The following is a 17676-nucleotide window of genomic DNA, read 5'->3' as shown; positions in this document are numbered from 1 at the left end:
AGAGGCCTGTGGGTGTTCAGTCAAGGAGGGAGAGGATCGAGTCCCAGTCCAGGAAATACTCTGTGCTGGGAGAAGCAGCCAGATACGGCACAGGTCGCGGTAGCCGAGAAAGAAAGCGAGAGAAAGGGTGAGCGGGGGAGTCGCTAGGCCAGACACTGAAGTGTGCCTGTGTAGAATAACTGGCAGGAGAGCTGCATTTTCTGACCCCGGGAGGTAAAAGACAACGCCGTTCTTGGCACTGAGTGCGGTGACCAGCAAGAGGAGCAAAAGTCATGAGTCTCCGACCCCCAAGCCCCCGGCTCAGCTGCCTCCACTCCACCCTACTCTTCTCAGCCCCAGCCCAGAAAGCAGGCAGCGAGGCAGGTCTTTGAACCGGACCAGGTTCCTTCCCCAAACACCTCGGATCCAAAGAGGGGCAGGAATTCCCTAGTCATTGTCCCCTGCCCCTCCCCACAGCATCCGCCCGAGGCGCGGCAGATCCAGCGGAAGCTGTCCATGGTGCTGACTCCTGCCCTTGGCTTGGCCGGACCCGCCGTCCGCTGAGCGCGCTGCAGCCAAGCAGAGGGCTCGTGTGGCGGGGCCGCGGGAGGGTGAGGGTCCTCAGGTCCGCGACCAGCTCCAGGCTCTGCTGTTAAATCCCAGCCCGAGCCCTCTAGCGTCTCTGCCCTCCGCAACCTGGCCGCTAGGCAGGACCCAGCGCTTAAGAACGGGTCAGTCGTGCCTCTCTCAAGCCCCCAGCTGCATTGCAATCTCCCACCGCTACTTCCTCCCCCGCTCCTTCCCTCCTAAGACTGCGCCGGGTCCTCCCAACAGCCTGACGCTTCGCGCCTCTCCTCCGCGCTCCTCCACTGTGCGCTTCTCCGGAGCGTGACCCTCCAGGGGCCTTGCAAGCTCCTGCAGTAGAGATTCGTCCTCTTCGCTACTCTGGCCAGGTTTCCCGGCCCCTCCTCCCGTTTCGGATTCCATCCTCCCCGCACTGTCCTCTTCACTAGTTCTCTAAGCACCGAGCATGGCAGAGCGCGCTCCACCCCCATTTTCCATACATGGGAGCTGGAGTCGGGGGCGGAGCTGAGGGGAGGCACTCCCAGTCCCTCTCAGAAGCTGCTAGCCCACTGGCAACATTTTGATCCGTTCAGCTCCCGCGGAGAAGCGAGACCGTGGGCAGAGGACTGCCGGGGGCCAGCAGAAATTCTGTCCCTTCTTCCCGCGAGCGCTTTCCCGCCCTCCAAACCCCACTCCCAGGTAGGATCGCTCTCTTGAGTCTGCCTGCGTGGACTGCGAGGACCATAAATAGAGGCGGAAGCGTTTAAATAAGGCGTGTGTCCTAACCGTGCTTAGGTTTATTTTACAGAGGTGAGAGGACAGCCCTTTTTGTTACTTTTGCTGTTGTTCTGTGGCCGGTTATTCCCAAGGGAGGACTCAGGCGATGGGGGAGGGGCGCGGCTGGTGTAGGAGGTCGGATGGAGAATGGGAAGGGAAGTGATGGACTTTGATTACCTTTGAACAGGTGGCCATGGCCTCATCGCCCACTCGGGGCCCCAGGGTTTCTGACTTATTTTCTGGGCTGCCCCCGGCGGTCACAACTCCCGCCAACCAGAGCGCAGAGGCCTCGGCGGGCAACGGGTCGGTGGCTGGCGCGGACGCTCCAGCCGTCACGCCCTTCCAGAGCCTGCAGCTGGTGCATCAGCTGAAGGGGCTGATCGTGCTGCTCTACAGCGTCGTGGTGGTCGTGGGGCTGGTGGGCAACTGCCTGTTGGTGCTGGTGATCGCACGGGTGCGCCGGCTGCACAACGTGACGAACTTCCTCATCGGCAACCTGGCCTTGTCCGACGTGCTCATGTGCACCGCCTGCGTGCCCCTCACGCTGGCCTATGCCTTCGAGCCACGCGGCTGGGTGTTCGGCGGCGGCCTGTGCCACCTGGTCTTCTTCCTGCAGCCGGTCACCGTCTATGTGTCGGTGTTCACGCTCACCACCATCGCAGTGGACCGCTACGTCGTGCTGGTGCACCCGCTGCGGCGGCGCATCTCGCTGCGCCTCAGCGCCTACGCGGTGCTGGCCATCTGGGCGCTGTCCGCGGTGCTGGCGCTGCCCGCCGCCGTGCACACCTATCACGTAGAGCTCAAGCCGCACGACGTGCGCCTCTGCGAGGAGTTCTGGGGCTCCCAGGAGCGCCAGCGCCAGCTCTACGCCTGGGGGCTGCTGCTGGTCACCTACCTGCTCCCTCTGCTGGTCATCCTCCTGTCTTATGTCCGGGTGTCAGTGAAGCTCCGCAACCGCGTGGTGCCCGGCTGCGTGACCCAGAGCCAGGCCGACTGGGACCGCGCGCGGCGCCGGCGCACCTTCTGCTTGCTGGTGGTGGTCGTGGTGGTGTTCGCCGTCTGCTGGCTGCCACTGCACGTCTTCAACCTGCTGCGGGACCTGGATCCGCACGGCATCGACCCTTACGCCTTTGGGCTGGTGCAGCTGCTCTGCCACTGGCTCGCCATGAGCTCGGCCTGCTACAACCCCTTCATCTACGCCTGGCTGCACGACAGCTTCCGCGAGGAGCTGCGCAAACTGTTGGTCGCTTGGCCCCGCAAGATCGCCCCCCATGGCCAGAATATGACCGTCAGTGTGGTCATCTGACGCCACTTAGCCAGGCCTTGGTCAAGGAGCTCCACTTCAATCGGCCTCCGAGGACACCACTCGAGGTCAACCTGCAGAGCTTATTCTCAGCACCAGAGCGAGCTAAGCCAACATAGGGCAACATTTCCAGCCCAGCCCTCTTGTCCGGCTGTCTGTCTTGTTCTTGTGTCTTTGTAAAATGTTAAGTGGGCTTTGGTGAGAGTCTTGCTCTTTGTTTGGGGGAGCCAGAGAGAGGGAAGAGGATTTATTATTTCTTCTTTATGCCCTTGAAGGACCAACAAAACTTTTTCTCCACGTTCAGAAAAGTATTTCAGAACCATCATTGCCTTCCTGGCGTCCCCTCCTCCTGCTCGTTGGTGAAATGAACAATATGAATGGGATTTAAAAGGAATGCGTTGGGCTTGGTAAAGATTTTCAGTTTGCCTTTAGAAAAACGACCCAGCTGAGAGGACCCTGATATTGCTTAGTCCATTTGAATCCTTGCATTCCTAGAATTTCAGGTAAATATGTATTAAAAATGTACATCTAGGATTTCAGCATTTCCTGAATAAGACCTTTATATGCCAAAAGGGTTTTTGTTTTAAAACCACTTGAGTTCATAGTACAAAAACACCTACAAGCTCCCTTTAGAAAGGTCTTGCTGCTGGTTCTCCCCTTTCCTCCCCAACTACTATTTAAAAATGATGAGACGAATTAGTCAATGAAGAGATAGATAAATAAAGAGGAAAATGTCCAATTCACTTAAGAGGTCATTTAATTGTACCTAAGGACAGACATCCTCTGTGTATGTGTGTTTGTGTATGTGTGTGTATGTGTGGGTACACATTCAGTGTTTGCCACAAAGTGGGCACTCAAATATTTGGTTTTCTGAATACTCAATGTAAACTGTGTAGCGTGGCATTCTCTTGCAGTCTCTAATTGCTCACTTGCAACAGATCAACAGCTGTCATCTGACTGCTCAGCACCTGCTCTGTAGTGATTCTTGGAACATGATCAACCCAGAAATCAAGGACCAGCAGAAGTTTACTTAAGGACAGAACAGAAGAATAAGCTACCACCCACATGATGTGTAGATCAAACACTGATTACCGCCAGGGTTAAGGGAACAGGTGAAGACTGTGGAGCATGATACCAGGCTGATAATCATCACCTTAACCTCCTGTGAGTTCTGTAAATGAGGACAAGTGCCTTGGGACAAAGGTCTCCACACTGTTGGAAGAGCAACTTGGGCAATGAGGGCAGGAGTCTTGGGAAATGATACATAATATCCAGCTGTCAGATCAGCCTCTGTGTTCCCAGTAACTCAGTCACCATCTGTAAGGTTCAACTACTTTCCCAGCTCACTGAACACAATAATCATTGTTTCACCTCCTCCTGCTTCTCTTATTCAGAAATAAGCTCATTCATTCATTAAAATGTGCCCTAAAAGGAAAGGAAAGAGGGATGATATGGGAATGACAAGGGTTTAATCCTATTACATTAATGTCAACAACCATGGTCAGAGTAGGAGTGATCACGGTTGGGCTGGTTAGCATAGGAAGCTTTAGTAGTTACAGGGCTAGGCTGTTTGCACACAGTAAAGGGTAGGAAAGGCTGGCTTGGGAGAAAGGAAAAGGCAGGCAAAGATGGGTATGGAGGTTACCTCTGGCAATGGTGCTAAATGAACTTGAGCTTCATCTGTGGATTGGAGAACAAAGAACCTGTGTGCTAATAGTGCAACCCACCCCTGCCCCAGATGAGCTCATCTCCCAGGCATCCTGAGGACTGGCTCCTGTGCTTCCAGCAGCTATATTACTTGGGAGGCTCAGGGCCAGACATTTCTCATTTCCTCAGAGAGTTCCTTTGATGGTCATGTGTGGAGAGTATAGATGGTAGAGGGGAAGGAGAGGGATTATTTGGGGAGGGATCTGATTCATCGTTGGCTCTTTGTTGGAAGGTTTGAATCACTGGTTCTCAACCCTGGCTGCTCCTAGAATCACCTGGGGAACTTTTTTTTTTTTTTAATTGATGTCTGGGCCCTCCTCCCAAGAGTCTAATTGATATGAGATGGTGCCTGGACACTAGCATTTTCCAAAGCACTTCAGGGGATTTTAATGTGCAACCAAGATTAAACACCTTAAGAATTATCCTTTCTAGGGCCGGGCATGATGGCTCACACCTGTAATCCCAGCACTTTTGGGGACCAAGGCAGGCAGATCACGAGGTCAGGAGTTTGAGACCAGCCTGGCCAACATGTTGAAACTCTGTCTCTACTAAAAATACAAAAATTAGCTGGGCATGGTGGTGCACGCCTGTAATCCCAGCTACTCGGGAGGCTGAGACAGGAGAATTGTTTGAACCCGGGGAGGCAGAGGTTGCAGTGAGCTGAGATTGTGCCACTGTACTCCAACATGGGTGACAGAGCAAGACTCCATCTCGGGTTGGGGGGGTAAGGGCAGGAATCCTCTTTCTAATGAATCTCAGAAACATCCAAATGAAGCTTTAGTCGCACCTGCCAAAGGTGTTAATAATTTGGAGTTGAACTTGACAGTGTTACATGTCATACTTAGAGAATACTCTTTTAGTCTTCAGGCAATACCTGCTCAATCACAAAAAGGCAAATTATTGAAATCATAATATATACGGATTCGTTCAACAGTTTACTTACATATTTCTTATGTATCAGTCCAATCAATTCAGAAGGAATATCATCATTCAACTTTAGGTCAATTGTATTATAAAGTTACATACCATGGCCAGGTACCATGGCTCATACCTATAATTCCAAAATTTTGGGAGGCCGAAGGGGGAGAATTGCTTGAGCCCAGGAGTTCAAGACCAGCCTGGGAAATATGGCAAAACTCCATCTCTACAAAAAATAGCCAGACGTGGTGGTGCACACCTGTGGTCCCAGCTACTTGGGACACCAAGGCAGGAGGATCACTTGAGCCTGGGAGGATCACTGGGCTGCCATGAGCTGTCATTACACCACTGCACTCCAGTCTCAGTGACAGAGCAAAATCTAGTCTCAAAAAAACAAAAACAACAAAAAACAACAACAAAAAAAACAAATTTACATACCATGAATTATTTTAAATCCTGGTTGTCAGGGTGTTAGAAAAAGTGCTCCCTGATTAGCTTAAGTTTATATCAACTATGAAAAACAAGCATCTCCATTAATTACTAGAAAAGTTGCCACTGGTTTCTGTCATGCCTACAACTTAAGTTTGAAACACTTACGTGGACTTTATAAAGAGCTTAAAGAGGTTGGAGAATTAGATTGTGCTTATAAACATCTTTACATATTATGAAAATCAGCAACTGAACAGCAATTAATTCTTACAACATCTGATATCTGTTGTGGACTAGTTTATAAATCAAACCGAATTTCAAAAAAATCAGAGGTGAGTCCCAGAGAGAACTGTATAGGATTGTAGGTAGAAAATTTTATTTAATAATTCATTTTGGTTAATATCAAGCATCTAAGATGTATACATAGTCCTCTTCCTGCAAGGAGTAATACAGGCAATCAAGCTGGGAACTGAGCCAACTTGGTACTTGGCAGCAGCCCTTCTCAAGGCTGATGGGAGGTTCTGTAATCCTCTTTGCAAGCTTTGTCACCAGGTCTCACTTTTGGCAGCCAGTCAATAGATTTATCTCACTAAACTGGCAGAAGAGTGTTTCAATGTATGCTCCAACAGCTACATGGAAATAGCAATTGTGAGAGATGCTAAGGTAAGGATATTCCAGTCCCTATAACCATCTGATTTTTTGTCCTTGTGAATTTTCAATCTGCTGTTTTACTGGGATAGCTAAATTCCAGGTTTATTTTCTCAGGTAGGCTCACCCACGACCTCTGTCCTGTGGTTTGCATTCCTGAACATCTATTAGTCTTTCAAATGCAAGGCACAAAACTAACCTCAAGAGTGTGGCTAGATCTGGGAGTGAACACAGGGCCTGTCCCTCACAGACGAGAGGTCAGGAGCACCTTTGTTTCCCAAGGCAGGTTCTTGATTGATTTACTTCCATGCGTTGATGTCTTTGCTATGTGTGTAAAATGCACGTGTTGCTGAATCACATGTGAAGCTCTACATGCTGGGGTTTATACTGTGTTTGGCATGTTGTGGGAGCTCAATAAATACTAAATCAGTTGCACAGTCTTCACAGGATCAATAAACCAAGCCAGTTATACACATGGGGCAACTACACAACCTCAGGATAGCCAGAGTCAAAGCAAGGATAAATCATGTCAAGGAAAACATGCTACTCAACCTAGATTTGTCAACTCCACCTTATTCCAGAAATGAACTGTTCATTTTGGGACTTCTGTGACCCCCTGCCCCCACCCTCAGTAACGCCAGCATTTAAATATATGGCACCAAGCTCTCTACTCCCCAAGACTGCATATGCCTAAATCCACGGGTCCATCAAAATGAGAGTAGAGAAGTTCATGCCTAATTTCTATACCATCATATATCGGAGAGTTATTTAAATGTTAGCATTTTATCACCCATTTCTCACACATAATTTGGGAAGGTCTAACAACATCCCACATGTGGGTCTATAAGCAAAATCACGAGGTTTCTAAAATGTTCATGATGGAGTCATAAAAAAGATTTTTCAGTACACCTAAAATACCACCGAAAAATGGACATATGTATACCTTTTCAGCGACCCATTTATCCTACAAAGTAAAATAGTATACAGATGTGGGAAATGTAAAATATTTGGATGGATGAGAGTTGCAATCTTGATTGTTAAGACTGTACATTTTCCAGTCTTTGGAAACAGAAAGCCTTATTTTGAAAACTGGGCATGTACACTTCTCACAGGTTTTTGAATTGTTTTTCTTTGCTCTTAACACAATTCCTCTCCTTTTCCACTCTTTATTTCTCATGCCTTTTTCTGCTACTTTTTCATATTATCTGTATCTCCTCTCTAAGCCCCTTCTGCCTCAGTGAAGGGGAACTGGTGGGATTCAAGCATCCATCTCCTGGTCAATCACTACAAAGTGAAAGATGATGGCGAGAACCCCTGGCTAATTCCACTGCAGAAGGCAGTCTGCACTAAGCTCCTAGAAGGCTGCAGTTTGTTGTATTTCCCACACACTGTGGGGTCTTGGAGTTCACACAATTGGTCATTTTGCAGTCAAACTCCAGGCTCAGGTGGATAACAGGAGTTTGCATAGACTCTCCACAGGGCTCTCAACCTGATAAGTCTCACAGAGAGCTCTCCAGAGGAGCCTAACAATGAAAGGTCAAATGTGTTTCGTTTTTATGTTTGGTGCTGGAGTAAAGAAACTGAGTCAAAAAAAGCAAAGGAGAAACAGTCTCTGCTTTTAAGCATTCTCTGCCTATCTCCCTCCCTCAGCTCTCACAATATCCTCTCCTTAACTTGCTGATGACTAAATCCCCTGGTCTCAGGACCCATCTCCTCCTTCTGAAATGACATCCAGTGAAAAATGGAAAGCTATACTGTAAAACCCCTCCTTGCCCCCACAGTTATTGCCAAGCAATGAAAACACCCTTTTGACCTGGAAAAAATTAAGACTCCAGGTTTGAGCTCTCGGTTAGCAGTCAGGCACTGGGCTTTCCTCCCTAGCCTAGACCACAATCACCCTGGTGGGTGGCTGGGCACGGGGCTGCTTGGCAGGTGCTGGGCTCCCCATCCAGCTCTGGCATTATTGCGTCACCTCGGTCATTGTTTTCTGCACATCACCTCCAAGTTCGAAGCAGCACAAACCACCTGTTTCGCGTGATGGGGACTCAAGGAGTCTACATCCTTCGAACTCCTTGCTAGTGGAAATGGTCGGGACTAGGGGCAAAGAGGGAAGGAAATTTGCAGGTCAAGATGTAGTCGCCCCACAGGGCTCTCCCAGTGGGGCTCCTGGAGCAGCAGTTGCCTTTGCTTTTCCAGGATGTGCAGCCCCCACAGCCCCCAGCTAGGTCCACACGCACTGAAAGCTGAGGTTCCTGCAACGTGGTGAATTCACACTTTACGTTTTCGGAAGAGGAGGGGTCAGCTGGTGAAACCAGCGCAGCCCAGAAGAAAAGCCAAACCCACCTGTTGGTCCATTGCCCCAGGCAATTTGTTGATCTAAAGCTGCCTGCTGAATAGCAAAGACAGCTGTAGATTTTTTTTTAAATTACAAAAATCAACTTTTTTTTCTTTAAGTAATAAGTGAATATTTCCCACCTGTCTTCCCTGAGTGAGTTAACAGTTTGTGCTTTTCCTTCCTAGGCCCTTCCAGGAGCATTCACAAACATATTCACAGTTTGTATTTTACCAAAATGCGATTAAACTACATCGTTGTTGTGTAACTGACTTCCACATCCCTCCTCTTAAAATTATATCAAAGAAGACTTCTATGTTGGGTCATACTCATTCTGGCTGAAGAGGAATCCATGCCTGGGTGGACCACTATTCAATCATTTTTCAGCCAGTGAGTGGTGTGGGTTAGAAGAGACAAATCTGAACTTAGAAGGTGCCTTAAGTCCTGCAGGAAATGCAGAGGAGTCAAAGTCTAATCACAGCCACTGAAAAGCTGTCCCTCTGTCCCTGGAGGGCGAGGTCCTCCTTGAAGCCCTCCCAGAGACCAAAACCATCTGGGTGAGGGGGTGGTACTCCTTCCCCTTAGCTGCTTCCAGATCCTGCACAGCACCCCACCAGGGCTGGGGCAGGCCCACCAGCTGTTCTCTGGCAGACAGCAACTGGTGTCTATGAGACTCTGCCAACCCAGGGTAGGATTTTCCCAGGAGTCAGGAGCGTGGTAGGGTCCCTCTTCTAGCCATGAATCCACATGGGTGCAGGTCCATGAAGAGTCAAATCCTTCACTTTATTTGCCCACAGGCAAGCATTTCAGCAGGACCCTTAATACTGTTGAAGTTTTGTCAACAAAGGTGAAGGTGAAGGGTAGGGAAATATGAAGTATGGTGCAGGAACCAGTAGCTACTACAAGCAGAGGAGCTGTCATCTCTCAATCCAGAGACCAGAGGGCAGGGAGGAGTTGCTGAAACTCCCAAGGGTGGAGTCATTTAAAGGAGACTCTCTCCAGAGGAGCAGTAGCCTTAGGTAGAGGGATGGGGCCAGCCTAGGATAGAAGGTTGAGCCAGCCTGGGGTGGACGGATGGGGCCAGCCTGGGGTGGAGGGATGGGTCAGCCTAGGATGGAGGGATGGGGCCAGCCTGGGATTGTGGGATGGGCCAACCTGGGGTGGAGGAATGGAGCCAGCCTAGAATGGAGGGATGGAGCCAGCCTGGGGTGGAGGGACGGGGCCAGCCTGGGGTGGAGGGATGGGGCCAGCCTGGGGTGGAGGGACGGGGCCAGCCTGGGGTGGAGGGAAGGGGCCAGCCTGGGGTGGAGGGACGGGGCCAGCCTGGGGTGGAGGGAAGGGGCCAGCCTGGGGTGGAGGGACGGGGCCAGCCTGGGGTGGAGGGAAGGGGCCAGCCTGGGGTGGAGGGATGGAGCCAGCCTGGGATGGAGGGATGGAGCCAGCCTGGAGTGGAGGGATGAGGCCAGCCTGGGGTGAAGGGATGGGCCAGAATAGGATGGAGATATGGGGCCAGCCTGGGGTGGAGGGATGAGGCCAGCCTGTGGTAGAGGGATGGGGCCAGCCTGGGGTGGAGAGATTGGGATAGCCTAGGATGGAAGGATGAGGTCAGCTTGGGGTGGAGAAATGGGGCCAGTTGACTTCTGTACTAAGTGTCAGAAAAGTGATACATAAACCATAAACAAATGCCATGTGAATTCAATGGTGGGGCTGTTCACATATGACCCTGGCAGTCAGAAAAGCCTTCATGCAGGAGGTGACATTTGAGCTGGACTTTGAAGGATGCCTGGGATTTTCTTTTTTTTCTTTTTTTTTTTTATGAGACAGAATCTCACTCTGTCTCCCAGGCTGGAGTGCAATGGCACGATCTTGGCTCACTGCAACCTCTGCCTCCTGGGTTCAAGTGATTGTCCTGCCTCAGCCTCCCAAGTAGCTGGGATTACAGTTGTCCACCACTATGCCTGGCTAATTTTTGTATTTTTAGTAGAGACAGAGTTTCACTATGTTGGCCAGGCTGGTCTCGAACTCCTGACCTCAAATGATCCATCCACCTTGGCCCCCCAAAGTGCTGGGATTACAGGCATGAGCCACCACCCCCGGCCAATGCCTGGGATTTTATGTAATGAAGAGAGTAGTGGCAGGAGAGCATGCTATGGGCAGGGAAAGGTGGTTAGCAAAGGAAGGAAAGGGTGATGCCTATTTGAAAGAGTGCAGGCTGTGCTTATGAGACAGAGTGGTGAAAAGTTGGCTGAAACTAGATTCAGGAAGATTAATAATACCAGCTAGGTTTGCTGAATTCTTACTGTGTGTAAGGCACAGTGCTGTACCTTACATTGCATCACTTATTTCTCAGCACATTAGGAAGTAGACATTCTCATTGTTATTTTTATTTTACAGATAGGAAAACAGACATTTAGAAAAGTCAAGCAATTTGCCAAGGAGTGATGTATGGGAGGTGGTGGAGCTGGGATTTGGTCCAAAGCCTGCCTTCCTAACCACTATAAAGTCCTACCTTGAGTTTCAACCTAAGGAGTCTGGCTCTTCTTGGGAGGCAGTGGGGAGCCAATGAAGGTTTAGGGTGAGTGGGAGATAAAAGAATGACTTGTTTAGGAATGTACTCTGGGACCTAATGCTGGCAAAATGGAAAGTGTGGAATGGGAAGGCAGGAAGTGGGGAAATACATTAAGGAATTATTGCATGATCCAGGAGAGAGAATCAGGACCGGAAGTGAGACAGTTTAAGTGAGGATGAAGAAGAGATAGGTGGAAAAGGGCCTTAGAGGATAATTAGCATCATATCTGAATGTCTTACCTGGTTCAACTTTTCACGTTTCTCCCAGGAAGAAAAGGTAGCATATGGGATCTAGGCCATAGATGCTCAATACCCACGTCAATCAGGAATGCTTTCTGTAGGAAGTAACAGAATACCAAACTAACCACAAGGCAGAAGTCCTAAGGTTCTTTATCATCTGATTTACAAAGAAGTCTGGAGGTGGGTGGGTTTCAGGTTGGCCCAGTAGCTCAATGGTGTCATTGAAGACTTAAAATCTTTTTCTGTCTTTTGCCTCCATTCATCCTTAACTGCTTCACGTTTATCCTCATGCTGTTACCTCAGGTCTTCAAAATGGCTGCTAAAACTCCGGATACTCATCCACATCCGAGGCAAGAAGGAAGGGGAAAGGGAAACACCAGCAACTCTCCTTCAATGCAGGAAGGCAGAGGCCTTCTCAGTTGCCCTCGTTATGTATCACTTGCCAGAAATGGGTGACATACTCCTAACTGAAAGGGAGGGAAAGAAACCCTTTTACACCTCTAAAATGGGAGGTTCATACTGGCCATTGGGTTATCTGGCCCACAGGACTACCACAATTCCAGGGCAGCATCTTCTTCAGGCCTTGTTCTGTATTCAAGAGCCCTTGTTCCATATTCTTCCCAAATGAGAGGGAACAAACACGTGTTGGGTTCTGAAAAGTGGCAAATTGTAACTCCGGGAACATGGGCCTGAGTAACCACTGCTCATTAATGGCTTCCAGCCAGGCCTGCCAGTGTTGTGATTCACATTTTATGAGTCATCAGCTGTATCTTAGCAGATAGCTGCTAGAAAGTTGAAGTTAATTTCTTTTTAAAAAATGTCGTAAGGTAATCATAAACCATGGAGACTCGATGGCCACGAAAATGGATGAAAAATAACATAAAGATACTTGATGCTAAAGCATAACTGTGCTCACTGCTGAGTTTTTTCCCCCTTTTTTATGTTATGATGCTATTCCTGCTTTTATGCTTCCAGATTGTGATAAGAGGGAGGGTTGGCTACCTGCTCTGTTGCCAAACTCCCAAATGCAGAACCCTGGTCATTTTAAGGCAATTTTGAAGTGTAGGTTTCCTGCTCTGCCCAACACATGGGTCCCTGCACAGATGTTGGCATTTGTTACAGCACCTTTGGTCAACCTTCCCTGAGGGCCAGGGGCTAGTGTGTGCCTGCTGTGTACTCTTTGTAGCTCAGAGTTCAGAACCTCGAGTTTTCTGAGAAGTTGCCAAAGTCAAGCTCCACTGTTTTGAGGCGTAGTCACATTGAATCTCACTAGGCCTGGGATTCTGTGGAAAGTCCCCCAGAGAAGAAGACCATAGGAGGGCATGGCTGTTCCCTAAGAGATAACCCGAGGTGACACATGGCCTCCACCTCTTAGGAACTGTGGATAGCTCAATCAGTCCTAAAGTTGGCCTGATGCTTCTGGAATGCTGTTTAGAATAACACCCCATTTCCTACTGCAGCGCCTTCTACCTTGCTCTCCTCCTGGAGGAAGAGATCTTTTCCTTCAGGTCTCAGCTTAAATGTCACCTCCTCAGAGATGCCCTCTCTGACTGCCTCATTTAAAGTGCTCTGGCCTCTTATTCTTTATCTCCTTGCTTTTTCTCTTCATGACGCTCATCACGATTTGTCATGACACATTGGTCTGTCCTCTATGAGATGTGAGCTTTGTATGGGTACAGGCCGTATCTGCTTTCTTCACCCATGTATCCCCAGGGTCCAGCGCACTTCCCTGCAGTGAGCCAGGCTGCACCCAAGAGGGCTATGACAACAAGGTTAGTGCCTCCATCCATGGACTGGGCATAGGCTTTTGCCAGGGGAATTTCCATTACGTTCTCAGTATTGTCTTTGAAAGTACCCATAAAGGAATGACTTGTTCAGGAATGTGCTAGATTTCCCTTCTTGTTTTTCTCATTTAGAGGCTCCCTTAATCATACAACTATGAGGTCAGAGATTATGAAACTTCAAATAGCAAAAACAAACAAGTTAAATGACTTGCTTCAGAATGCAGGTACCATTATCTAATTTTAATAAATTGAAAGGCTCCCAAACCTGGCTGTGCATTGGAATCATTTGCAGAGCTTTTTAAAAACACAGGTTCCTAGTACCTACCGGAGACCTACTAGATAGAAACTCTTGATGTGAAACTGTGTATTTTCAAAATGTCATGTTTGGGAATCAATTAAAAAAATGTTGATGTAGTGAACATGGTAAAAATAACAAGCTTGGCCAGGTGTGGTGGCTCATGTCTATAATGCCAGCACTTTGGGAGGCCAAGTCAGGTGGATCACTTGGGGTCAGGAGTTCAAGACCATCCTGGCCAACATGGTGAAATCCCATCTCTACTAAAAATACAAAAATTAGCCTGACATGCTGGTGCGTGCCTGTAATCCCAGCTACTTGGGAGGCTGAGGCAGGAGGATCACTTGAACCTGGGAGGCAGAGGTTGCAGTGAGCCATGATCATGCCACTGAACTCCAGCCTGGGGGACAGATTGAGACCCTGTCACAAAACAAAACAAAACGAAACAAAACAAAACAAAACAAAACAAAATCAATCTTGCTAGGAGACATATCCCTGTGTTATTGAACCAGAATTCTAGTAGCAAATTGGCCAAGTCACTGGGTGGGTGTTTCTCAGGTGCCTCAAATGTGTAAGGTACAATCTTCTTTGGAGCATTTTCTTGTCCAACTTCAAGCAAGAGATGAGAACTCCCTGAGGGTGAAGTGAGCCCTGCAGGTGCCTCAGGGCTCTATGCTCTCTCCAGAAACTGAGGGCAGCCTGGTGGGCTCAGGATGATGCACACAGTGGGTGCTTAGGGTCCTGCTGTCCTTGCTATGCAAAGGCAGCACAAGCGGTGGGCTCATGTTTCTTTCTGAGATTCCTACTCCAAGACATGCTCACACATCTTCAACACCAACGACAGCCCTGCAGGATTGATACTGGTATCCCAGTTTTACAGATAAACAGACTGAAACTCAGAGAAGTCATTTATCCACAGTGCAGTGGCACTGAGATTCAAATCCAGACCTGTCTGGTCCCTAAACCCCTTTCTGTTACATTGTCCTACCTCACACAATGGACATATTAATAATAATGATAAACAATAATAGTAATAATAACTACTGAAACACACCTGATAGCAGTAGCTTAAGCACACCCTTAGAATGACCACATGGCAGACGCACCTGAATGTGTGTTCTGAGTTAGGGAGCCCAGGTGTGGCCAACCCGGAGATTCATTCCTTAGCTATTAGGAGCATCTGAGCCCCTGATCAGACATCTTATTGAAAATTTACTGCATACTAGGCAGTGAAGTATTTTATAGATAGAAACTCTATAAGGTTGGAATTATGGATATCCCATGTATCTGTTAGCTTTGGCTGTGTAACAAACCACCCCAAAACATAGTGGCTCATGTTGTGTCAAACCCCTACCCACTCCAATAAGGAAGGTACCAGGTTCAAGAGACTGAAGAAGAGACCCAGAGCCAGCAAATGAGACATGGGGTTTTATTAGGGGCTTACATACAGGGGAGAGAGTCCAGTGGTGGTGGGCTGGGTGGGATAACTGCCTTACATACAGAAACGGCCTAGTGGTGGTGGGCTGGACAACATAACTGCAGAGCCCTGCGGTAGTGGGCTGGGTAAGATAACCACTGCCACTTACTAACAGCCTGCAGTTTCTCTAGCATTTTGACTTAACAGCCTCCCATTAACAACCTCCACCTGGTAATCTTCGTTTAACCCAAAACTCAGGGCCTCAAATCCTCTGTATAGCCTGTACTTAATGGGACTGACCAGGGGCTCAGATGCTTCTCATAGATAAGGAATGAATCTCTGGGTTGGCCATGCCTGGATTCCCTAACTCAAAACACACACTCAGGTGCGTCTGCCATAGGGTCATTCTAAGGGCATACTTACACTACTGCTATCAGGTGTGTTTACTGTTCAGCTTAAATCAATAAAAAAAGTTATTACTCACAGTTCTGTAGGTCAGCTGGGCAGTCCTTCTGATCCTCTGGCTTTCTGTCTCCCGGTGAGTTGGCTGGGACTGGTTGACCTCACAAGTCAACCTACAGTGCCTTCACAAGTCTAGTGGTTGGCAGGCTACTGTATTAGAGACCCTCAGCTGGAACCACTCATCTCTTCCTCGCATAGCCTCTCTTCCTTGTAGGCCAGCCTGGGCTGTTCACATGGTGGCAGAATTCCAACAGAAGGAGTGGAAGCTTCTAAATTTATTAGAGCCTAGACTTGGGACTCATACAACAATACCCCTGCTTTATTCTATTGGGCAAAATCAGCCACAAGGCAGCCCAGATTCAAGGGGTGGGGAAATAGGCTCCACCTCTCAAAGGAAAGAGCTACAAAATATTTGTGGCCGTTGCCAATCTAAGTATACTGTACTTTGTAGGTCAGGAAACTATGTAACAGAGAGATTGAGTAGCTTGGCCAAGACCATACAGCTTGTAAGTCAGCAGCAAAGTTGGGAATCAAGCTCAGGCGGGCTTCTCCAAAGCCCATATTCCTTCCCCACTACCCCGTGCTGCCTCGCGAGAAGCGTACTGTTTCCTAACATGTGTTGGGTTTTCCTGAACTGCGCTCTCTCTGTCCCCATTGCTTTGTGTTTGCCAGTATCCTTTGATGTCCAGACAGCTGGTCTCCTGGCACATGTTGTGCAAAGGCTGGCCTTGACACAAAGCTAAACCCACAGTGGGTCTCCCAAGCCAACCCATGCTCTCTGTGGATGCTGACCAAGTGAGGTCTGATATTCTATCATTAGATGGACTTCCCTTGCCTCCTTTCCTCTCCTCCTTTCCCTCCCTTCTCTCCTTACCCTCCCTCCCTCCTAAAATTTATTACCCATATCTTTCTTCTGCCTTTGCTACTGGTTATTTTCCATTCCAATGGAAGGATGAAGAATGCTCTGGCTGCTTGAATGAATGCCCTACTAAAAACACCAGTGCATGAGCAATTTATCAAGCCATTCTTGCTCAGGTGCCTATTATGATAATCAGCAGGTAATAATACTTGGGGGCTGCAGCTAAAGCCTGAATAGAAATCAGCCTGCCTGGACTAAGAAAAGAAAAATCATGGTAAGACTGTATTTATGCACCAATTTCTCATGCTTATTGTCAAGGTAGTTAGGATGTGTGTCTTAATGAATCTGTTCATTAAGGGTGATTTGGTTTTGGGTTTATTTAACACTCAGCATCCCTTCCCTGTGGTCAGCGTACCTGCTCAGAGAGCATAGTTCATCGTGTTGTTTTTTGACTGCAAACCAGACTCACGGTGAACAGGGCAACTCCTGGATGCTCATAGCTGATGGAACAGAACCTAAGAGGAGCAGACACAGCCTTGCACTTCACAGCAATAAGGCTGATTTCTGCATTTGATTGTTGACTGTTATTCTGGGACACGCCAGGCACTGCCCACTTTACAGAATTCTGCTTGCTGCTGTGCCTGCTGGGACTTGGAGAAGATTGAGAGTTTCCTGCTGGCTAGTCATGCTGTAAAATATCCTATTCCGGGTGGGGAGAGACTCTGACATACACGTAGAGGCCAAGATCCTCAGAAGGACCATGAGGGAACATCTGGTTCAATCCCCTCATTCAACAGATGAGATGACTGAGGCCCAGAGAGGGTATGGGGCTTATCCCAGGGCACACAGCCTGTGTTAGTGACACAGCAGGAACATACATCAGTGATTTTGTTTCAATTCTTAGTATCATTATTTTTCTGACTTTATAAATCATTCATCTTATTTTTAAACTAAACAATATATAAAAATATAAGGAAGACATGGAAAAATGCAAGTGGTTTGTTAAGCTCTACAAGAATATCACTATGAGTTTATGCATGATCAGGCTTATTTCAGACACTGTTAGGAATAAAGTAGCCAGGCTGGGTGCGGTGGCTAACGTCTGTAATCCCAGCACTTTGGGAGGTTGAGGTGGGAGGAATGCTTGAGTCCAGGAGTTCGAGACCAGCCTAGGCAACATAGCGAGGCCTCATCTCTATTAAAAAATATATATATAATAAAGTAGCCGAGGAGAATAGAACTGGCAGATAATTGAATAGCAGATAGCCATCTATTGATGGATTTTCTTTTAAAACAATTTATTGAACACACTCAGCCTTTACAATGACAGCAGGTTAGTGGATTCAGTTCCCAGTAAAGCTTATTTAAAGCAGAGATGTTGATTTATACCTCAC

The 17676-nt window shown here is 48.2% G+C and overlaps 1 protein-coding gene across 1 annotated transcript; it reads left to right on the top strand.

Moving 5' to 3' along the window:
- The first annotated feature begins 1119 nt into the window (after positions 1 to 1119).
- PRLHR (prolactin releasing hormone receptor) lies at positions 1120 to 4496 on the top strand. The gene has a single exon (XM_054522950.2). It carries the CDS (start codon positions 1514 to 1516, stop codon positions 2624 to 2626), a length of 1113 nt encoding a protein of 370 aa, XP_054378925.1. The 5' UTR covers positions 1120 to 1513; the 3' UTR covers positions 2627 to 4496.
- Positions 4497 to 17676: the final 13180 nt, after the last annotated feature.

This window comes from Pongo abelii, chromosome 8, assembly GCF_028885655.2.
Source record: "Pongo abelii isolate AG06213 chromosome 8, NHGRI_mPonAbe1-v2.0_pri, whole genome shotgun sequence".
NCBI classification, from domain to species: Eukaryota; Metazoa; Chordata; class Mammalia; order Primates; family Hominidae; genus Pongo; species Pongo abelii.
The sequence above is the reverse complement of the archived record's forward strand: the minus strand, read 5'-3'. Positions and strand labels throughout refer to the sequence as shown.

Coding starts and splice junctions, on each gene's coding strand:
- PRLHR (XM_054522950.2), top strand. CDS start 1,514: ATGGCCTCATCGCCCACTCGGGGCCCCAGGGTTTCTGACTTATTTTCT.